The sequence below is a fragment of the Dreissena polymorpha genome, chromosome 2 (assembly GCF_020536995.1).
Source record: "Dreissena polymorpha isolate Duluth1 chromosome 2, UMN_Dpol_1.0, whole genome shotgun sequence".
NCBI lineage: Eukaryota > Metazoa > Mollusca > Bivalvia > Myida > Dreissenidae > Dreissena > Dreissena polymorpha.
In genome coordinates, this window is record NC_068356.1 from 2,424,868 (window position 1) to 2,450,709 (window position 25,842).

At 36.3% G+C, this 25,842-nt stretch overlaps 1 protein-coding gene across 1 annotated transcript; it reads left to right on the top strand.

The window, feature by feature from the left end:
* The first annotated feature begins 8,394 nt into the window (after positions 1–8,394).
* LOC127865520 (serine/threonine-protein kinase pim-1-like) lies at positions 8,395–9,468 on the top strand. The gene has a single exon (XM_052405367.1). It carries the CDS (start codon positions 8,395–8,397, stop codon positions 9,466–9,468), a length of 1,074 nt encoding a protein of 357 aa, XP_052261327.1.
* Positions 9,469–25,842: the final 16,374 nt, after the last annotated feature.

The following is a 25,842-nucleotide window of genomic DNA, read 5'->3' on the forward strand; positions in this document are numbered from 1 at the left end:
GGATGAGCTGCTAATGGCGAAAATTGACAAGACTTGTACTCGTACCCGCTACAAATCTTATCAAAAACAAACTGAAAAGCAGCGTAAAAAGGCTGAAAACAGGCTGAAAAAGAAACGAAGAACAAAAATACGCAATGCAAAACGAGATCAAAAGCAAACATATTACCAGGACAGAATCGACGATGATAATTACATACCTCAAAAAGGTTCCAATGATCAAGATGTAAAGAAACATGATAGAAAAATGTGTTGGGTTTGCAGAACTAATGATGCTGGCGATATACTGGAAGAACAGGTTTTCGAATCTTACGAACAGTTTTATCAAAAGCAAAAATATTACCGGGGCGAAATCGACGATGATAATCACATATTTCAAAAGGGTTCCAATGATCAAGATGCAGAGATACATGATAGAAAAATGTGTTGGGTTTGCAGAAGCCGTGATATCGATGATATGATAGAAGATCAGTTTTTGCAATCTTACGAAAGTTTTTTGGAGGAAAAATATAAAGAAGAATTCGACAATTGTTTTGCGGACGAAATCAGTGGCATCGATGATGAAAAACAAAATCAGGTTGAACGTCTATGGGATGAAGAGACCGAGTATATTTATTTTTCTGACTATGAGGCATTCGTTCAATACATGGATGAATATGAGAGGCAACATCCATGTATTTGTATAGGAAGTTTAGGTGTATTTTCGATAACGCTACGACTCAAAACATTTGAATATAAGCAATCATAACATGGATATTGAAAATGAACAAAGAAGATGTAAGACTCAGGCATTGACAGTTATGGCATGTTTGTTCTTTTGTGTTCGATTGTGCATGTATGTGTCAATAAAAAACCCTAAAACGATTTTGCGTATTGTTTGTTTTTCGAGAAGTATCAAAAAATAAACACAAAAACACAAGCTATAATACAATACATTTTATTCAACAATCACGATGTGACACAATTTGATGGGTAAATTTTGTCATCGCATTCGCGCTAAACATTTCAAAAACGTGCTCTGTTTCAAGAATATCTTTGGCAATATCTTTTGACTTTTCAGCACCTCGAAAATCAATTGCACCACATATCCAGTTTTCGGCATGAATGAAACCATACAATAAATCGAATCTGCACCGGTTCGCTTTCGTAGCAAGAACGTTCAAGGTTTCTTTTGTCACATCTTTGATCAGAAACGACCAAATTGAAAAGGTTTTTCTTGAAGTACAAGAGTCCATCAGCGCATGTTGAATCTTGATTTTGCTTATGTTTGTTTTGCTGCAAACGAATTCAACAATTTCATCAAATAGACACATTATCAACTTCGTTGGTTGTAGAGAAGCTTTGAGTTTTGCGTACGTTTCGAATTGATGTGCAAAATGTTCTCTTGTATTTATTTCTACATGCTGGAAATCTGTCCACAGACACATAGGAATGCTATTTGTGGTGTAATCCATGTGAATGACTGAAAGACAAATAACTTCAATTTGTTGTTTGAAAATACTTATATAGGAACTTTCCAAAATGACAATGCATCAAAAACTCGTCATGTATATGTTTGTGCATATAGTTGCCCTGTTTTTTCCCTTAGTTTTACATACAAATGCGTTAGGACGTCCTAAACCAAATTTTTATGAACCGTCTTGTTTCAAGCATGTACAGGACACACCGATTGACGTTACGAATGGTTTATTTTATGTGTTGATAAACGTAACCTATGAGTATTTGTCATTATACGACGATGTCAAAGAAAATTTACAATTTTTCAACAAATGGATGAAAAACCCAGAGTTTAGTTTAGAAGGTCATGAGCAACAATGCAAATCCATAGGTCTATCTAGATGTCCGAACAAGAAAAAAGCGTTTTCAAAACCGGTATACAGTGTAGTTGATGGTTTTGTAGCGGGATCAATGTTTATCACTTACGACTTACCAAGTCTTTTAGTTAGATTGCAAATTGAGCCGAAAACGTACTCTATCAGTGAGTTTGTAGAATCTGTGTTTACTGAAATTTACACACACGCTTGGATACCTTTGTTTCCGTACAATTTTTCATTGACATATGATGGAAGTGAAATTTGTGCAAATGGGATGCACGGTCATGCCTTCATCAGATTTAATATTGAACTGTGTACAACGTTCGGAACATGGTGCGATGTGAATTTAGAAGGTGCTAGTCCCGAGAAACAGGATCATGCGTTAACACGAATCAAAAATGCGTTATTGAAGAGAAAAATGAATGATTTGTCAGTCGCCAAGTATATCAAAGAATATGATCTAGGTTTGGAAATAATCCCTTCTAAGTCCAAAGAATTGCGAGACACAATTACACAAATAGAGCAAGAAATGAGTGAGATCCGCTTAAAAATCGATGATAAGTTCGACTTTGACTATGATCAATCTGACGAGAATTACTCTGACGAGGATAACTTTGATGAGGATTACTCTGACGATAATTTGGATGAAAAGCAAAGCGCTGAAAATGTTCCAATTATCGATTTTTCTGACTTTTTTTTCAAAAACACTAAAGTACTGTCAGTAACAAACAAACCTATCGTTGACCCTATCGTAAGCCAAAAAATTCACGATATTCAAAATGCCAATACTTTCGTTAGCCAAACATTTTACGATATTCAAACTTCTACCAACAAGCCAAAAAACAAAATAAGTCCGCCAGTTAAAAAAAATACTGTTGTTAACCAAACTTCTCACAAAATTCAAAATGCTCTTAACAAGCCAAAACTCAACGTTAGTCTGCCAGTTAAAAACGATAACATCGTTAACCAACAATTTCAAAATATGCAAGATGCTATCAACAAGCATAAAATGGGAATTAAGCACAACAAGCAGACCGTTGCAGAAGTATCTACGTATGGATTGCAAAATTGTTACTGCATAGCATGTAATCGTTCTACTACAATTGGCAAAGTACATAACAATCGTTGCTATTTCATCGACTTGGATTCATCATTCAAGATTTCCTCTAATACGCATTTTTCTCCGTTTCGTGAATACACACTCTTGATTATCAACGAACGTAATCATGCTTTACGTGCGATGCTAAGTCAAATAGTGAAACAAGTGAGTAACGAAGTTATTCTCGCGAAAAAGGCTTCATCATATCGACTTACTGTCTTCAGCACCAAAGATGGCACAACTGTTGATAAGATTTGTATGTCGTTATTCAGAAATACGTATCAAATTGAGAATTGTACCGAGAGCACGAATGCTGTGCTTATAGCGAGAAATGGTCATTTCATTCGCGTACCACAAATACAATTGGCTAATTTCACATACTGCGATATTGGTGCTGTGAAAGCGGAAAATCTGTACTTTCGTCAAACAATGAGAAAAAATTGTAAGCTTTAAGTCGGTTGTATCCACAAATAGGATCGCCAAATACTGAATCAAAATGGCTTGTAATTTCGCTAGTTGTCAATTTTTTGAACAACGACATGCGTTCATCGTCTTTGAACTCATTGAGAACCATAGATACAATTTTATCGGATAGCAGTTCTATAATGCGATTATTTGCATTAGTTTTAATTCACGAAACTAGTGCTTATTTACGAACTCACACAGATTCATGTACTGGAAAACAATTTGTTCAACGCCTATCACTGCAACAAGTACAGCAAGAAGTGGATCGTGTAGTGGACAATTCAAACACACGTTTTCTCTATCAAACTATAAAATACCATTTTAAACAAAATAGCGGGGTTTTGCTCGATGTTACAGAAGGTTATAAAATTCTCCCTCCACCAGACAAACAACTGTATGCCCCACCGCGATTGCTTGATCAGTATGGTGATATGATTTTGTTCTACAACATATCGCACACTATTCCAGTCAATTTCAGGACTTACAATTTTAAAGATCATATAACCGTACTTAACCCTTTTCCAGTCTATAAACGTGGAATCAATTTCGTTATACGAAATTACCAAAGTGGTTTGTGTAACATTCACCCGATGTTTATTTATCAAAAGGGGAAAATGGCAAAATTGTCATCGGCAACAACAAACAAAATAGCACAATACATGTTTTTGTTGAATATTGAAGACAGGCTATATGAAGTTATGGCGATTTATCCTAGCGATTATATCCACAAACTGAGACCCAAAGTACTTCCAAAAACAAAGGACTTCAGTCTTGATCGCAATCATATTGCCGGCTTGCTAAACTCTATCAATGGCGAGACGCAAAACGAAAATATGTTTCTAAATATAACGCCATATGAGAATCATAGTTTGCAGTTAGAAGACTGGCTGTTGCAAGTTGTGGAAAAGTATGTTACTAAATTGGTTATTATACATGACGTTCCATCTACACAACTAACCAAGGGCGACATTGGATCTCTTACAGTTTGGGTACACGAAAGTGGTCTGCAGTTTTCAATTCAACTCAAATCCTTTTGTTTCGTATATTCACAGTGCAACAAAGTCAGCGACGCCCAAGAAACGTACTGGTATTTTGACGATATTGTAAAAGATACAACAACTCAAATGATACATTTAACTGCTATATTGCGAAGTGTATTACAAGCTATGAATTGTAAATCAAAACAACGAACATTTTGTTGGGACTCAGTGGACATCTACAAACAATCACTGCTATACGAACTTGCTGAAACTCAGCATTTAATTGATTACGCTGGAGCAAAAAGCATACTGATGATTATCTGACTAGAAAAGGTAACGAATCGACAGTGTTATTATGTACGCCAGATAGAACAACAAAGTAGTTGTATTTCATAAATGTGAGATTTGACAAAAAGTTTTCAAAATAAAAATCTGAAATAAACGTTTGCTTTTGCTCAAGTTCATACACTGTTTGACAAATGAAGCGACATAAATTCTTCAAATGTTTGCTGACTCGGTCGTAGTCCATAGTTCCAACTGCCGCCTGAATATCCATTAGCATATTTAAAATTCCTTTTGGATCAGTGTTATTATGGCTGTTGTAGTATAACATAAAAATGATGGTAAACGCTCCTGGGTACACCTGACAAACGTTTTTAGTTACAGTTTCATTTTCAAAAGCTATTCTAAATCGTCGCTTTAAATCTTCGCGGATTGTTTCAGACGCGTTCGTTAACAAAAACCTTAGTAGAATGCATTCAGATACTAGAAATGGGAATAAATCTCCTCTCATAGCAAACAACGCGTTGTCTATAACCGGTTTCATTTCACCGTCATTGTCATTGTAGTCGAAATAGTTTATTCTTGTGAAAACGCTTAACACGTTGTCATGTAGTATTGCTGGATCTGGTGATGGTAATGCATCGCCCTTTGTCAGTTCCTCCGTTATTTGTTCAAAAGTATATTTCTGTTTTTTGTAGATACTTAACACAAAATTCAATGAGTTAAACTCGCCCCAGTCAATCGCGTTAATGCAATAAACTAGTTTGTTCAAAGCACAAGCAACCTTAAATGGATAGCTTTCTCCATCGAGTACCTCATAATCTTGAATAACACTTTTGAATGTATTAGCATATAGGCATTGCAATAGCTTCTTATTTTTGGTCAATGTATTATGTCCAAAAAATATTTGATTGTTCAGATTTGCTTTAAGCGGCATATCGTTAACCCACGGGGACGTTTTGCTAAGCACCACATTCTTTTTGTAAGAGAAGAAACGCTTTGTCGCCAATTTTATGACTTTAGATATATTATTGACAAGTTGTCGTCTCGCTAAATATTGTGTCATGTATTCACGCTTCTTCTGTAAAACGCTTACGACACAATCTGTTGGTGATGATGGTTTACTTTCCTGTCTTAGTATTCGGATGAAATCATCAGCGCATTGAGAGCCTATATCATCGGTTGTCGTACCAAAACGTTTCTTTAGGTAATTAGCTCTGAGATGGCGCTTTAGGCGCTTTGTTCTTGCTTTCCTTTTCTCCGCAAGAAATTGAAAACGTTCGCGAAAAGAAAAAGACATGATTTTCAAAAATATTGAATGTTGACCGTTCAAATACAAAAAAAATAATACATAACTTCAACCTTAACGTCTAAGGACTCATGTTGCACTAATGACTCATTTACCATGTTGTATTACAGCGTGCGAGACATAGGTATTATCAATGAAATTCTCAGCTTCTTAACATGCGATTCGAACCACAATATTACAGGGCTAATCAAACATTTTCCCGAATTGGCTTCAGATCATGACATAAGAACAACTTCAAGTTCAGCTGTTTTGTCATTCCCACACAAGCTGGTAGCTATAGTTGGACACGCTGGTTCGGGAAAAACTCATATTCTAAAACATATCGCAAACCGAAAAAGAACAATGTTTTATGCCCCTAGCAATGCTGCTGGTATAAACTTACAGGCCACACTGTGGCCATCAATACTGCATGCTGCCGAAAAGAAAAAAGTGTACAAAACAATTCATTCATTTTATAAGATTCAACCTGCGGAGAGCACTATTTTAGGTCAGTGCGTTCAAAAGGCTAGAATTGGACACGAATCCCATGACAGTTATGATGACTACCTGGTTACAATGTTTAAAGCATGTAAGCCGTTTTGTGAAAAGTTGTTTACCAAAGATATGTCTGAATCAAAACTTTCTCCCGATCAGTATAACGAGTACAAAACACAGTGTTGTGGCAATACAAACTGCGACGATGACCACGAACGGGTGATAACGTATATTCATTCCCTAGGTCTCGGCAGCAAAATTCCTGATATTTTACTCTACGATACATGTGTTCTTGAGGAAGCAGGGAGAACACCTGATTACATGGCATTTCTCTTTTTGTTCTACTACTATTATATGCATATAAAATACAAAACATTCATCTGGAATCACAAAACACCATCAATGATATATGTCGGTTCACCAACTCAAAGTAGAGTTATTGACAACTATACGTCTTGGAGTGCTTTAACATTTGCTGGACAAGACTGCTTTAAAAATCACATTATGGAGTTGAATTGCATAAAAATCAAGTCATTTAAGGACAATCGCAGAATAACAATGGGTAATATTGACAATAACACAACGCTAGCGGCCGTGATTGGTAAGCTTGAACTAGGAATGCCAGTTGTTGGCTCACTTAGGGACAAATTCAATTCGGTGTTTGTAACCGATGAAGCAAATTTTTTCAACCCATTGTTCAAACCAAACTATTTTCGAATAGCCAAAAAACACGAACACTTGAAATCGTACAAGGAAAATGTATATCGACAAAATCAGCACAATGCTATTGACATACCAGAATTTATCTTAAGTAATCAAGACATCCCCGCCTTTACAGATTTAGAAGGTCATATCAATGTCAAATTTAAAAGTGAAAAATACCAAAGCATGTGGTGTAATACGAAAGAAAAATCAAAACTATTTGAAGAGGATTTCATTGTCTACAAAACATCAAGAACTTTGCTAAAAGGTTTCAGATATTTACTCACAGAATATCACAAGCTGTATATTTGCAACTTTTCTGGAACGATACAGCAGTTTGTAGAAACGACGGATTTACTGCAATCGTACATGGCGAGTGATCGAAGCAATTGCATTTCGTTTTTTGTTGACTGTGCAAAGTACATTATTGAAGATGTATTTTCAGATATCGCTGAACACGTTGCAAAGGGCATGAACGATCTTGTTACACAATGCTCTTCTGACCAGCCTACCATTCAGCATATATTATCACTTAAAACGTTATTACAACACGCCGACAGCAAAAGCATGTCTAAGGTATACTCGTACGCTAGTGAAAAACCAGGATCGTGCATTGTATTGCCGAAAGACATTTTTTCATTTGTGTTGATTGATGCAGACGTAAAAAAGAAGCTATGCGAACTCGATCGAGTATGCATATTTCTCCAACTTCATGAGTGCATACTGTTCAAACTGTATCATAAAGTAAAAGCAATTAGCACTAGCGAAATTTCATCGCAGCGGGAAAGTAAAAACCAAACGTATCGCCCCAATAAAAAACGTAAACTTTCGGTGTGTGACAGAGAAGATGAGGATCAAATGTATGAGATTGAGGACGATCACTGCTCAAATATGTCAGACTTAATGAACCAGTTAGTTCACAAATCATTCTTCAAAATCATCCCATTGGTATTGCATATCTGTGCAACTATTGACTCGACACAAGGTTTAACAATACATAGTCCCATTTTAGCTTTACTCAAACGAGATGATAGAGCTGAGGACATGATTGTTGCACTCTCAAGAACAAGCAACCCCGACTCGCTTCTGGTAGCAAACAAAATATTCGATCAGCATTATGAACATATAGCGTACGAAACAAGAAGTCTAATCAAAATGATCAACCAGTCTCAAAAGAAGGATGGTTGGCTCTAAAGCAAAAAAGTATATAAATGGGTTAACGAAAACAAAATCGTCATTGTTCAACTTGACTTTGATGCAAACGGACGAAAAATGGATGATATCGCAAACATTATAGAACGGTACCATATTGGGGATTTAATTGAAACTGGCGCGACTGCTCGTGTGTTTGAAGCGATTCGCTGTACTGACAAAAAGGTTTTCGCCATGAAAGTCGTCAAAAACGTTAAGGGGCTTACTTCGTTTCCAGAAGAAATAGTATTCAACCAAACGTTGAAAGCATCTGGAATCAAAGGTGTCATTAACATGCACGAGTACGCTCTCGACTACGAAAGAGACGGATACGTGATGATCATGGACTACATGCCAATAGACTTACACACGTATGTGTCAAGCCGTCAAACACCGATGACCGAAGACGAATGCTGTAACATCATCAGTCAAATAGTCAACATTCTACTTCACATGCAAAATGTTGTTTGCGTGCAACATATGGACCTTAAAATGGAGAACGTGTTGATAGATCCTGAAACGAAAGAGGTTAAACTCTGTGATTTCGGACATTTAGCGCAAATAGCACATTTGTGGACGGATTCAACATCGATAGGGACGAAATGTTACTGGGCACCAGAAACTATTAAGGAAGGAAGATTCTACCCAAAGAGAACCATAGTATGGCAAGTTGGCATTCTCGCTTATGACCTCTTACAAGAAATTCCATGGGATGTGTACAAAGACGGAAACCTGCAAGACTTGACTTTTGAACGTTATAAGTCTGGCAAGGCCGTGGAATTTATTCAAGTTTGCCTAGAACCAGACGTGCGCAACTTGTATTGGGCGTTATCGCACGCAGCAACATGGGATTCATACGATATCTTTATGTCTATTCTGAATAAAGATGTCACATTTAGTACAGTTACCACCGCCGATATAACCGCTACTATCATTTTTATGGTTTCGGTCGGCATGGTTAGAATCAACCCGGTCTATTTTGTCAATTGCATTCAAGGTAATCCGTTTTACATCCAGGAAATTATAAGTCAATACTGGTTTCGAAAAGGCCTTCGATACATAGAGTTACACGAAGAGAAACGATTCAAGCCAGTTGATCGAATGGAAAATCGTAAAATTGAATATATGAAGATGTGTTCAACTATTGAGTTTTAACTATGCTAGCGAACACTTCATTGTGTACAACAAAAGGACGAACAGTGGACAAGAATGCACGTATGTCGATATGCGATCAAAGACCATTTCATTCGAAAAATGCAAAAAAGGACTCACAATTTGCGAGGTATTGTTTGGTAAAAGTGCATCGAATGACGAACCGGGACTTAAAAAACTAACGTTGTGGGAAACTGTCGCTGTTAGCGTTGGTGGATTCATTGTGCTTGTGATAGCTGCTATTTGCTTCATAATTGTACTACACAGCATAGCTCGGCATAACGATACTGTTGTAAAGAGTTAACATATATCAAAGCGTTTGTATCCGCTATTGTCATAACTCACAATGACTTCGTATGACAACATGTATACCATTGAACGCGAGAGCATTGGTAACACTCAAGAATTTTCCATCCACGTTTTTAAATGCATCAGCGTTTTGATCAATGAACAAGAACTGCTCGAAAGCATTTTTGAAACCATACTAGACGATATTGGAGACGAAAACGTGTTCATATTCGACTTGACAAATTGAATTCTAATTCCATTGTTTCTTTAACTCCCAAAATTGTTTCTTCTCGAAGTTCCAAGAGATCTTTTTCTTTATCCATCACTGTGTTTATTTGCGTATTGACTGTTTTAAGCAACTGTTGATTGGATTTGATTGCCTTTGAATATTGCTCAATGGCAGTGCAAAGATATTTGTTGTGTGCGACGGATAACTTTTTCATACCATAAGCCATTTCGAGTTTTTTGTGAACAGTCTCGTAATGCATTTGTTGAATATCGTGTGCGAACAGGTTTGACAGTAATTTATCATCTATTAGAGCCTTGCATTTAGCTTCATTAACACGAGTTTGTAGTTTCATACTTAAAAACTCTCTAGATTGCCGTGTATTCATGGTCAAAACTAACAGTCTGTCAAAAATAGGTGCATTGAAATATTAATTAACTGGATACATGATAAATGTGCAGAGCGATATTTTGATCATTTAGTGTCGAGGCATGGATGCGGTAACATTCACATCATTGTCATGCTCACCACAGCTAGAATCATCATTAGTTACATGGCCTAAGGAGCCTTATCAACTTGAACGATATTCAAATACAATTGATGTTGGGATACAATCGAACGAAGACTTAAAATGCAACGCTTCTTTTCGAGTCATTTCAAACCACTCAATGGCATTTCTTGTTATCAATATACCAGCTTGGGTTTACAAATTACTGAAAACTGTATTGAAAGACACTCGTTATGTGTATACTAAAACTTGCACTCAATCGGCGAATGAGTTCGGTAAAACACAAAAGGCTGTTTCGCTTCTAACCTTCAAACGGTTTATTCGACGTCCAGCGTATGTGATTGTTTGCAATGGAACATCCAACTTTTACTGCTGTTACATGCTGAAACGTTTGATGAAAACATTGTTCAAAGAGAAACAAAAGACACCAAATGCTTCTCACGATCATTTATTACAGATTTGCAAAAGAGAAATATCCATGGATGAAACATTTGAACATCAATACTATGACGATCATTCAATTCTGAGTTTTCATCATACCCAAAGTGAAATAAATGAGTATACGCTCCAATCACAGAATGACTTTGAAAACATTGACTCAGTAGTCAAACAAAACGAGTATATGCTATTTATTGAGTCTGAACGAACAAAAACATATCCTGAAACGAACGATGGCAGTTTGGATTACATCCGAGGCATTCTAATCAAGAACAAAATTTTTGTTTACGACTACGAGAAAATGATGTATGCACTGAACATCGCTATTAGCATTGTTGACAAGCAGACATCTACACTATTACAGGACGAAACGATAAAGGAATTACACAATGCAAAACAACAGTTGGAAAAAAAGGCTTCTGAGTTAAAATGTTGTTTGTGTGTCACCAACTGGCAGAACTGTTTGCTTTCGACATGTTTTCATTTGTCTATGTGTCGTTCTTGTACCATAACTAATAGAGAATACAATCGATATTCATGTCCAATATGTCGAACACTAAGTCCATTCATCATTACCGATCTTGATTTGTAACGATCGAAAATGCATATATGTTCACATCTACTTGATTAAAACATTGTGTTCTATACAAAGACTCCGTTTTTTTTTCCCACGTCCCACGACATTTGTCGTCTTGGTAATATACATCCAAAGTGTCGCCTACCGCGAAAACATCGTTTCCACATCTAGAGCTATCAGCACACATTATGCACGCAAACGACCACTTTGGTTCAAATCTTGTACATTTACCACCATTGTACTCGTATAAAGCCGTACTATAATGAAAATTATCTGCCGCATATTGTTGTCTATTTCGAATTCTACGCATTTGAATATCTACGCAGTGTACATCACCGCATATTTTGGATTCGGTTAATGCTGATAAACTGCAATGGTCTATCGAATTAAAGTTTCCAAATTGTTGAACGTTTCTAGTTCGCGTCTTAAAACCAATGTCACAAGATTTACTAGTTGAACAAGAACTCCAAGAGGTCCACTGATCGTATAAACAAGGTTCGGATTCCGATCTCAAGCAATACTGCTTATAATCGCTACAACAATCACCGCGAACAAAACATGCTCGATCGCAGTAACACTTTGGATGGGTTTGCGAAGAACAAAGGGAATACTCGAACTCGTGAGGGCAGCAACTCTTTTGTTTCGCACATGATGCTAAACAGCAGGGGAAAACAAACAAAATAGCAAATATTGGTTTCATGGCTAACACGATTTATTCAGCACGTATTAAAACATTCATACATTAATAGCTAAATACATATTTCATCAGTTATTTGGTTTTGATTGTGTTATACATATCTGTTGAGCTGTTGTATAAATGCGATGCTTGTTCTTGGAAATCATATATTTCGTGGAATATATCGGAACAGATTCCGTGCATTCTATCGTTATCATCACAGTTATGCAAATATTCATCTAACGCTTTCAGTGCGTTAACAAGATGTTGATACATAATCAAGGCATGGTTCGCTATTACATCGCCAGCCGTAAAAACAACAATTTTGTTTTGAGATGTGGTATCAATTTCATGCTCGACCATTGGGAATAACTGTGATAGAACCGAGCTAGAATCTTCTTGTATTTCACTAGCCATTGTTGAGTTTGGCAATTTTATGTATGCCACATACACATATACATTTTTTGGAGCGAACGTTGTCAAAATTCGGTCTGAAGTTCACTGCAAGAGTTATAACGGCGTCTCATATTACCGTATTGTTGGAAGCTAGGTGGTGGCATATTTTGATAACTTTGGTAATGCGTCTCGTCATCGTCAGACATAAGTTTTTTCTTCATAAATAGGTATCCGAAAAATGCCAAAACAGCTACGGCTGCTATAGGCAACAACATCTGCATAAACCCACCGCTTACAAAACCTGCCGCAGAACCTAGAGCTTGGTCTAATGACCCTAGCGTTTTTCCAACTAGTCCACCAGCATTGTCTATAGCATGTCCTATGACACCAACTCCAACATCGGTTAAGATTTTTAAGCCATTACCTATTTCATTCATGGCATCCTTAAACCAATTTGCACCGCCACCTGACTTTGATTCAAATCCTTGTGTTAAAGATGTCAGAACACGATCGTTAAAGCGCTCTTCATTCGCATAAGCAATAAGATCTTCTAAACTAGATATGACACGCCGTTTTTGATGATACGAATAAAGTTCAGTATTTCGAAAACCGAGAACCATTGGCTTTATTTTTTGAACATCTTGTTTCGTAAAAATGTCAATGAATTCTGTACTTTCGAGTAGCGGGTCTATCTGGTTACGGTTAGTAGTTTCGTTGTTTTTTAGTTTGTTTAAATGATCGTGTGTTTCTTTTATTCGTGAAGCGTGATTATACAGAACTTCAATAGGCGTAATGCTGATTCTCTTGTAGTTTTGAAATACGTGAATATGATCATCCACCAAGTGAAAAAAAGTACGACCAAATTTACATTCTTCGATATAAGGATAACTTATAGTAGATATTGTTTGATCGGGTTGTAGTTGGCCAATTTTCCAATCGTCTATAGAGTAACTGTTTTTGAACACAACAATTGGCATTGTGAAACACAATCTCGGTGATATTGTAACTCCAGCAGACGCGTACACATCAGCAAATGTCTTTCCAGCCAAATAAGGCGCTTGCTCAGTATTATTCACGACTAAACTGTCGACGACAAGAAACTGCTGAATCGTCTGACAGTAATGCGTCGAGTATACACCATTACCGATCGAAGTTGCTTGTGCGGGTCTGTTAAGATATGACGAAATAATAGTTGATGGAGAAATTCTAGCTAACAGCAGTTGAATATCATACAAATGTTGTTGGTTTTCACACCAGGTTTGTGCACGGCGTATAATATCTTGCTTGTGAAACTCTTCCCATTTGTATTGAATGTAGTTAACTATGCTAAACAGAGGTGTTACATTCTCGTCATCGACCCCTAAGCTTTTGTTAAACACTACTTTCTTTTCTACCGATTTTGAACGACCGATTTCTTCTTTTATTTTCTCAATCGAATAACTTTGCCTGCATTTCGGATTCGAGTTTGGATCGCATGGTTTTGATTTTTGAAACAGCTCGTTGCTTCCTACATCACTCAAGAAATCACCGCAATCATCATCGTTCTCACAGGAGTCATCAATTCTATGCGTTAGATCAACATAAGCGGAATGCGGGTGGTACATTTTGTCGCTCGTTTCAAATAACGAATCCTCGTCATCGCTATCCATTTTAACTCCATTTTCCCAAGACAGTATTAGACCGTTGTTTATAGTGTACAGTGTTTGATTTTCTTCTTTTTCTATGCAGTTGTAAAGTTCGATGTTTGTGATTTGTGTATTATCGCTTACGTATACACTTTTATCTGCATCCGAAACGAACTGATACATTTCAGTTGCTCCGGGATGTGGATCTTGCTCAAGATAATCTTTGGAATTGTATGTTATTCGTGTTGCCTGCATAGATGCCATAGGGACATAATTGCAAATATCTTCTTTTTTAAACGCATCCCACACAATAACTTCACCACCCATTTGCGTATAACTCGAATTATACAAATAGTCGTTCGGAATAGTGTCCCACGGGGTAATGAGTGTTTGAAACGGTGGTGTAGTTCTGATGAATCCTATATCAACTATGCAATTTACAATTGTGTACTTCATTGTGTACGTGAGGTGGTGTTTCATAGTGATTTTGTTTGTTGTCGATAATCTAGTTTTGGTTATCTGTGTCATAACTGGCTCAAAATCAGCAACATGAACCAACTCGCCGGTATACAAATTTGGTATTCTGCATGTTTTGTGCTCGATCCAAAACTTACAATCTTCAACACTCATTGGGTATACTTTTTTCACCAATGGTTCATTCCATACAGTATTACCATATGTGTGAATGTACGTATACTCAATAAAGCAGTGATTTGCTTTTTTCTGTACCGAGAGAATGTTTGCTTTAAAAACCGTTAATCTTCCATCATCTACAATTGTTGACTTAAGGGCTGTTCTTGGACACACTGGTCTCTTGTTAAATATCACGGGGAACGAGGAATCATCGTTTTCGCAGTACTTCATTTTTAACGCATCGGATTCTTTTGCTCTATATTGAAATGCAGCAACACCCCACGCGTCAACGAATAACAATGGTTCATGTACTGTAAAGTTGTGATAGAACGAGAATCGCTTTACGTTTTTCTGGGCAATTTCTGGTTGATCATAGTGAATTTCGTGATCAGCAGTCGCCAAGAGTTCACAACCATTAACATTGATATAAGGACTTATGCTACCGACTCGTTCTTTTGACGCTTTTTGCAGAAGCATAAGACGTATTTTCTTTTGTTTGTCACTTTCTGCACCTTCGTTTATCAACCTATATTTGCTTTCAATATTCGTTTTACAGACATACAAATTCCCTTTTAAGTCAGTATTTGGATTGTATCCAGCTTTAATTAATGGCTGAAAGTTTGGGTCTAATTTATTGACATACCAATAACCTACAATATGAACTAAATGTGGTACATCGCCGTATGCAACATTGCCACCGGAAAAATGAAACTGATGCGATTTAATAGCGCTAGTATAATATACAAACGATAAAACAGCTAACAAGACAATCATACTTGTATAAACGTGTTTATTTTTGTGTACATTGCATGTTAATACAAAAAAGTTGATTTAGAAATCGTTAACCCGTTTCACTCAGAAAACAGCTTCCCTGCACTACGTACAAGCAAAGTCTCTCAGCAATTGATGTACTTCACAATGAATCGATAAAACTAAAAATCATTGAAATGTTTTTGTGTTATGAGCATCCAGTCCTTGCTGGGAATATTGCCGCGAGTTAGAACCGATTGAAGTTGACTATCTTTCTCAAGCATCGGTTCGATTCCAAATCTAAATCTAAATATTTCTTCAAATTTTGCCTTTTGATTGGAGTTTGACTTTTTGACAAGTTGTGCAAGCGTTTGACAGTAGTCTAGATTGTAAAAATTGTCCAACATCGTAGGTCCTCGTAGTTCTTGCTTGTCCTCAGTCTTGTCCTCAGTCTTGTTCTCAGTCTTGTTCTCAGTTATTTTCAGTTTATTGTCCTTTTTGTCTTTGTTCGATTGCTTACTGACTGATGAAAATGTCTCTTGACCAACGCCTAACGAATTTCTTGCAACTTCGAGATCCTTTTCGCGCGACATGGTTGGCTGTTTTTATTTGTATATATGCACATACACAAAGTGTATATATGCGTTTATACTTTTTTCCATAATCTATGGATCAATTGCAACAGCTTAATACCACCTTTTTAGATCAGTATCTAATTTCGTATAACAGTGAACTGAATGCTTTGAATACTAAATCCTGCCAATCTTTCAATTCGTTGAACGATAAATTTTACTCTTCTATCGGCAACAATGATGAAAGTATGTCAACATTTGCCATGAATCTTGTCAAGCAAAGCAATGATTACGTCTTTGACAAACAGTTTGTAAATCCATATTTCGTGCAACAAAACACGACAGCAACCCTTCTTGAAACAATCAATAATGAGGATAAAATTCAGTGTCACATTGAAGATGATACTGGTGGACAGGATTCGTTCGTTAATGTAAAGCGAAAAATGAAAAACTTCATGAGTGCTCAAAAATCAGTTCGTGATCATGAAAAGGAGAAACAATTTCGCGAAGCAATTCAAGAGTACGCATGGCTTTATGCTCCAAAACTCATATCTCCATTTATTAAGAATTTTTTACATCAATGTTTTGTTACTGAAAACGTGTTACAGAATTTCGCAAAGACTATTGTAGAGTTAGGACAGGAAATTAGCCTTGATTCCTACAACACATCAGATTGTTTGTTCGGTTTTACAATCAACTATTGCTTGAATGATAAGCAGAAGCAACACTATTTTAACCTTTTGTTTTTACCAGGAGTGTATGGTTTACCAAAACGTCTTAATACGAGTTATGCGTTCAATAAGTTTATGGAACAGTTTTACTACAAAAATGAATCAATCCTAAACGGCAGTGACACCATTCTGAGTTTGTTTTACAATACCATAAAATTTCAAAATGTGAACAAATCGCAAATCGTGGCTGACTTTGTAAAGCATTGTGTCAGTAGTATAGGCGAGATAGCAAGCGACGATATTATTCCACGTTTGCAAAAAATACAAACTTTGACAATACTGTTTTTAATTCTCAAACAACGTTATCCGAACTTATCAATCAAACGTGCAGAGCGTGGAATCGTGTCTTCGATTACCGGAGAATATATTTTGAAAGAAAACACTCTATACTTCTACGAAAGACAAGACTTATGGTGTTTGTATCTTGAACAAAATAACAAACCAATGTATAGTAAACGATTTTTGGATTTATTTCATCATTTGATAGCAATTTCGCAAAACGAATAACCATTGCTTGATTTTGTTGTACGTACATTTTGGAAACATGCATTGACTGACAAAGTGGGTGGAGAAAATGAAACATAACTCAATACGTTTGTATAACAGCATCCAGTATCCAAACAAATTGCATTTTGAAACATGAATGGTTTGATTTTACGTTCTCTCGTTGTCAAAGCGCTCCAGTGTCCAAACAACACTGTAAAGTTGAAATTCATGTAATACCAAAACCAGGGTGTCGATGTTTTTTTTACGTTTCGAATGTTGCACATATCTGATGTTCTTTGTGTGTTGAGTTTTCTCTGTGGGTTGAAGCCAGCGTGTACAAGTACCAGTTTCAGCTTGTTTGAATATCCAACAATGATACTTTCCGTCAGAATATACATCAAAAACATTAAATTTTCACAGTTGTTTTTGTCTGATTGATATTCTCTCAGGATACACTCATAGAACCAAATCCAGTTTTCTCGTAGCTTATCGTTGCATCCAAATCTATACCATTCAATCAGCGAATAAATCATGCTTACTATTTTGAAATGTTGATTTGTTTGTTTTGCGCTTAGCATAGAGTAGAATCGCCGTTTTGGGATAATATTCTCAGCTACTTCTAAAAACAAATGAATGTGTTCGTAGACAAATTTGACTTCATTGTTACCCAATAACAGTAAGCAATTGCTCTTGTTGTTTAAAATAAATCGCATAACGTGTTTAAAACATCCGTCTGTTTTGTACAAAACGTCGCCGAGAAAAACAAGTAACACTTGTGGCTTCATGTAGTAATTGCTTATATCGGTGATGTCTGTTTCATCGTCTCTCTGGATTATGAAACCGATATTGTTTTCAAGTATAAACGTTTTCAATGCAGATTCGTTGTCGTGCAAGTCTCCCAAAATATAAACTTGTTCATATCCGTCAAATATTCGATCTAGATTTACTGCAAACTTTGGCAGCATCCTCCTCAGATCATTGCTCGGCATTGTCTGACAAATACTGACTTCGTTGTATGACTTGTATACCGACGACTGTTTATATTATTAACGCTACAAGTGTTATAACCACCAAACCGGTATAGACATGGCTGTGTACTACTTCTATTTTGTACCAATTAAAGATAAGCACATTGAAGTCATTGATGACCCATCGCTCAATGGCATACGCATGAATTTGCATTTGTTTCAGTCAATAAGAAAACATATCACGGAAGATGACCAATATGTTCTCCTGAAAAGTATCGATGACTTACACATAACCTTTGACAAGACGAAATTTGTATCGAACCTCGAAAATTTTGCAACAAGTTCACCCGAAGACGTTATGACTACGCTCCTGAAATGTTTTGAACTATCTAGTTCAACATATGAAAAATATTTGGGAATCGCACAATATCCGTTGTTAGTCATTAAACCTCGAAGAAAGAAAGCAGTGTTACATTCGCCAAAAACAACATTGGATGTTCTTAATCACTGTTTTTTACATATATACCAATTCTTACACGTAAAACAGCTGACAGAAGAGTGTGAAAAAGCAAATTCTGTACTTCAAATCAATAATTTGCGTTATAAGCCAGCTATTAACTCGGCTGCTAGATTTGTGACTTGTTGTGCGCATAACATCGTGATTGAAATTTCAACAAAACGATTTTATATATTAAAACATGACTGCCTGAAATCAAAATATAGTTGGGGAAAGTTTGACAATAACATTTATCAAGTCGTTCGCCAAATGTTAACATGAACTCTATATACGTATATTCCACTGAAAGTGATAACTGTTTTGTAAAACATTTGACTCAAATTGAGAAACTCAATCCGTCGATTCAAGTTTTTTATAAGATTGGATCGAAAGCAAACATAGATTCAAACAAAATATGTTCTATGGATGCAAGTAATGTATCAGCTGTGTTTGTTCGATCATACAGTTACGTGCCTCAGTACAACAAAGTCGAAAACACATTTTACTGGGTTCATCCAAAGTATAGCGTTGAGAGTTTTGAGGATAAACTAATTGCGATAGATAGCAACAGTGAACGTCAGCTGCTAAAAATGATTGTACCACCAAAATTTTGTAACGATATAGCAGCATTTTCAAAACCATGCACTGACATCAAAAATGCTGCTTTGTGTTCTTGTTATGAGCGTATTTGCTTGAAATGAAAAATAAAGTATTCAAAGATTTTCAATATGTTGTTGTTTATTTCACATATGTTACAGAAATCATGAGTCGCAAACGAAAAACACAACAAACAAACGAAACATCAGCCAAAACAGTAAAAACAAACGATGGTGATGTTCAACCCTCCAATGTATTGTATTGGTCGTTTTCACAACCCGCACTGTTGGGAAAAGGTGGTTTTGGCAATGTGCAAATTTGGTATCATCATACAAACGGGCAATTGTATGCTGGTAAAAGCTTCAAGAAACCGCAGGACTACCATGATGAATTAGCTCGAGTTAAATTGCTTGATCACGAAAACGTGATCAAATATGTTCACTCTTATGATGAGCAACAAGTCATTGTGTTTGACCTGTTCGCGTGCTCTCTTCATGAGCTTGTTACCAATTACACTGAAAACTTGTTTGGTTTAACCGACGAGAGAATTTACCTACTAATAAAACATTTGAGTAATGCTCTGTTCTACCTTGTAAACGATCTTCACATTATACATAGGGACATCAAACCAGCAAATATACTATATAATCAACAAAAAAACATATTTATTTTAACTGACTTTGGTTTAGCCACTCAATTCTGCACAGAAACATTAACGTATAAAGGGTTTTTGTGTGGAACAAAAGAATTTATCCTTCCGCGATTGCTTGTTCAATGTGAAAACGTGGAAATCGAAGTACCTATTAGTTCAGAACTTTGGTCTGTGGCTATAACCGTTTTCTTTGCAGCTACCGGATATCTTCCGTTTCAAACAAAACTTCGAGACAAATGGATAAAAATTGCGGCTGACAAGCCTCGCGAATGTATTTCTATAACAAATGAGGGCGACTACCGATACGATATTGAAGGCTGCACGAGAATGTCAGAATCTTTCAAGGACGACGTTTTAAAACCACTCCTATTGTACACGATGTCTTGTGAAACAACATTTGAAGAATATTTTGCTAAAATTGAACATATATCTTTGCGTCGCAGAATGCGTCTTTTCGACCTATTATCGTTTAGAGACATTTGTTGTGACAACGATGAAATGAATGAGTTGTATTTACAACATTGTTTATTTGTTCACAAAGGACATATTGTGAGTAAAGAAACGTTAAAACACAAATCTTTCAGTGAAACCATATACTTTCTAAACATGTCCAAACCTGTCTCTGTTAACTTAGTTCGTAGTCTCAAACATCAATATTTTGGCAACTTACAAAAGTACTTTGTTGACCCTCCATCGAGATACAATATGAAGGAACTTGAATGCATTCTTGAAAACGTTATGATTGCATTCAAATGTGTTGCAAATCACACTAACAGTCTTTCAATGTTTTCGAAGTTATTCGTTAGCCAAGCTAATGACGCTAAACTTCATTTGCAGGTTATCGCATTTTCATTCAGTACGCTTATGTCAGAATTCTTTCGTATTTACGAGCCAAAACATGAGTTTCGAAATACTATAGGTGATTTGGCAAAACGAACTAAGATCGAAATTGATAAAGGCGTTTCAGATTTTGACTTAAATGACATTTTAACATCTGAATCGTTTTCAGCTTTTACTAAGAACGTTGAACTATTAAAACAATCCAAACTACAGGCAAATCGCAAAGAACATATTTCGCAAATTGTTAAAACTATGGACATTGCGATAGAATCTGTAAGTGACGATATCTTGAATCAACTCAAAACCTTTCAACTGTGGGTTCAAGAAACACAGACACACATAGTCAGTTTACAAAATTTAATAGCTAATACAGAATACGCATTCAAAAATGTCAATACACTACTCATCGATACTGTGATGTCAAACTAGTTTTGTTTCAAACTTCTTCTCCCTGTATATTCACTAAGAAACGAAAATTTAATAACTGTGTGCATAAATGTACCAATAAATAAAACAAGAGAAACAGGCTCTGGTCTTACTTTGTTAAATCGTTTGTAGTTTTCGATCATCCATGCCAAAAGTATTGTCAAAACAGTCAAATGTGGCATAATAAACGATTTGGTGAATCGTCTGTATTTAAAATCGAAATAACCTAGAATTATACAAAACACCACCATACCCATGCTTAGGAAGGTTAATTGTATAATTCCGTCAATGTTTGATATATAGGATATTGATCTGATTAAGTATGTACACATTAGAGCAAATATGTTAAAAATTTGTGCAAATAAATAGTTGCCTAAAATTTGATAGTTGATGTACATGAACCAAGGGTTTTGAACATTTTCGTCCTCATCTTCTGATTCTTCTCCGAACGAAGCTGATTCATTGATCGGATTATCATCATTAAGCATGATTTCGTAATCGTAGTAATCTTTGTGCTTGGCTTTCCAAAACAGCACCCATTGCATAATTTGAGAGAAACTTTTAAACGGATAGCCAGTAGCCATAGAGTAGATTCGCCTCAGGTAAAACCAGTAGGTCCAAAATATCGTTATAACAAAAATGCAGAACAATATCGTAAAAACACTTAGATCCAGTGTCAATGACAGATTTATGACATTGTGGCGAACAACTATACCGTGTAGTCCGTTTAGTATCATTCCATAAAAGTGAAATATGAATACCACGTAAAACTTCAGTTTATAAAATTGAAGCATTGGTTGTGTATTGAACAACCCGTAAAGCAAAAACACGAATGCATAAAACGTAATCGACAAATTGTTTATATATACAAGACTTTCATTGAACTGCATATAATCATCCATGTTTTTACAGTAATACATGCATATCATACAATTGTTTGTGATTATATACTTGTTTTATGCGTAGTACGCTGCAAAATGTTCGGCGAAAACTGGAAAAGATACAATAAAAAACTTTGACGTTTCGTTTTTCTGTTTAGGTATTTGCACTCGATGCAGGTTGTTTGTAGCTCGACGCTCAGCAAATATTTGACAGTCGGTGATTTCATAGTGGTAGATTTCTGTTGATTTTGCTGAGCAGTGAACAGTAACGAGTGCTTGTGTTTGTCTTACCGCATCTGTTTTCAGCGATAATTTATAGTTCTCTATTTCGTACAAAATACACCCTTGTTCTACAAATGTAAATGTGTATTGTTCTGGAGGGATAGTTCGCCATGGGGATATCGATGTAGGACTATCAGATATCTTTAAAACTTCTGCAACTTTTCGATCAGTTTCGTTGGAAATTAATAGCATGGTTGTTTTATCCGACGTAATTGCTATTCTAGGATTTGACACCCCCAACGGAATGTCATTATAAGTAACAACTCCGGTATGATTGTTAATCAATTGCACTTCTCCTAAAGTGTGTTTGTCTTTAATGAAATACAATGTGTCATTAAGCACGCAGTACTTGTTGTCCAATAAAAACGGCAACACGCGCTTTATTGATTCAGACAGAAACAATGAACACCAGGTTTCACCATTAAAGTACTGTCCGAAGTATCGAGATTCTGTGTCGATACAAACTAATACGTGTGGTAACTTGTACCAGGACGCAAGTGGTTTTGAGTTTTCTTTAGCAATAATCATTCTGTCGAGAAAACTGTTCAACTTAATGTGGTATTCACTCTTTGAATTAATGTGGATACGCTTTAAATCGTGTATTTTTGAGCGATATACAAGAGTTTCTATATACCTGTAGAATTGACTTGAATCAGATAGACTAATATCATTTGCAAAATTTATAACGTTGTTCAGCGACGAGCGATATACCAGATTATCAATTTCGTTTACAAGAGACTGAATTTTCCATCGCCTTGCAAATTCGTACAGACCAGCATTCAAATCTGTACTCAGATATTTAGTGGGTCCGATCATGTACGCCTTTAATTTCTGTAAAGTTGTTGCCGACATACCGGTTTCCAGTATTTCACCAACGAATTCTGCTAGATTATCCGAGTAGGTTTTGGCAATAACATATGGGATAGTTACATAACTATTATTACAAGTGTCGGCTAGAACAACATTGGAGTTTAGTTCTTCCTTTGTTAAACATAACACAAATTCAGTTTGCGTGCTTTTTATAACCGATGGCTTAATTTCGGGTTCATCGTCTTCGTCTGATGTGGAGTGTTTGCTTCTTGTATAAGATCTTATAGGTGCAAAATGAAACGTGTTTTTATCGCCGCTTGATGACCATGATAGCAAAATAGCAAATAGATGGTCAGATTTATCTGTATGTTTTTCAACGCATTCTGGTCCGATTACCTTTATTTGTGTGTGTTCCTTAGAGTCAAATAACGCGATGCCAAATTTAAGAAAATGTGCTGCTGTGTAAACATCTATTAATGACGCATTTCTATTTGTTCTGGCTGAATTTCTCAAATAGTCAAACACATTTTTCGATTCATCGTCATACGGCCTTTCTTTGAGGAATATCTTGTTCAAGGCAGATGTATTGTCTCTTGCATGTTTTACAATGGCGTTATGTACAAGATTGAAATTGTCTTCTGTTGCAAATAAATACCAGGATAGCGATTTGTAGAACGAATGCTGGTTTGAATCTAGGAGTTTAACTCGGAATGGACCATCATGTGCTACTTCTAAATGAGTCTTTAATCCGGGGAACGGTTTGCCTGGTAATGCCGTTTCCCAAACCAATGTAGCTAGTTTATGTCGCTGGAGATATGTGATAGGAAGTGGTAATACATCGTCAGCGAACGTTGCCATCATAAGGTTTATTTAAGATGCTAAGCTAAGAATTTGGTGTTAATAGTTATTTTGCGAAAAAAATGTATTTAACACATTTCAGTTTCGTTTGTGTTCTGCTTATCAATATGTATCATTTTTTGAACAAGCGTCAGAATCAGAACCTCTTAAAAAGTAGGTTTAACATCGAGGCTCCAGAACCCTTTTACATACTGAAAACTGGGCAGCTATCAACACTTCCATGCAGGGATTTGTATGCCGCTTTGTCTTTCGCGATAACTGGTACTACTGAATTCAGGCACGAATTCTGTCACGAAATACTTCATTTTCTGAAACATTCGTGGAGCAATCGAGTAATGTATGATAAGCTAGAAGAAGAAGAAAATGTTTGCATTGCCAGTTACGTGGATGAACAGCTGAGACATTTTGACCCTTGTCCATTACCACCCTTTCTCGAAGTAAAAGCAGCAGCTACGTTTTTGCAGCTCAAAATACACGTAATAATACCAAGTCAAAGTACGGTCACACCAGCATTAACTTTTTGTCCATTAGTTGATACATTGAAAAGAGGCAAATTCGATGAATACACGTACGACGGAGAAACAACCATATGCATCGCAGCCAATGATTTGGGTAATGGTAGATACACGTTCGGAATAGTATCGGCCTTCCCATTTCGTTTAAATGGGAGCCCAAGTCAAAACTCTAAAACAGTCCCAGATTCTTCAACATTTTACTTTCAACGAGAAGTGTTCATCAACAACATTGACACAACAAATATCGAGCATGTTTGCGAGCTAATCGGATATCCTAGGCATAACTATTTCGCAAAACTGCGACGTGGTATGGCTGAACCAGAAATATTTCATGAAATCTTTTCTGAATGGTACCAAGAAGCTAAACCGATATGCAAGCAAAACAAAATGAAACCGTTTGTGATTCTTGGTCGCGCATACATGATTTTGGGAAAACACGAAGCTATAGAACTAACAGCTTCAAGCGAAGCCTTGCGGCACTTCATTCGCTCTTACAATCACAAACTATGTGATGTGGTCAAACAAATTTCAAACTGTTTTGTAAATGTTGTCAAACCGATACGGAAATAAATTTGTATATGAAACAATATGTTTGATTGTTTATAAACGTCAGTTATGGCTTCATTTGAACTAAGATCTGAAACGCAGTGTGAATTTTTGGTTGCATTGTCGTTGATAGAAAAATGTCGATATTTCGCCGAGGCTTCTCAGCAATTGTCGTTTACTGTTTTAACCCATTTGCTACCAACAATCAAATGTAATTTGGAAATTCTTACTTCGATCAATCTGGGTAATTTCGAATATGACTATTTTTACATGAATGTCTCGTTTAGTCTACGAGCATGTATAGCATCGCATGAAAAACTCATTCGAGTTATTGAAATGAGTCATGATGACAAATCCCTGTATGATAACTTTTGTTCTGAGAACACCGCCACTACTTTACCAGATTTGTGCAACGTATTAGATTCCATATGGTTCAATTATTGGAAACAATTTCACATAAATGAAAACAAAATGAGTTTTCTTCACTCCACGGAAGACATGTTAGTTAAGTTATACAGTCATGTCACTCTTCAGGGTAACGAACGATTTCCCGATTCATACAGATGTTTAAGCTGTGAGAAAAACACTGGATATCTGAAA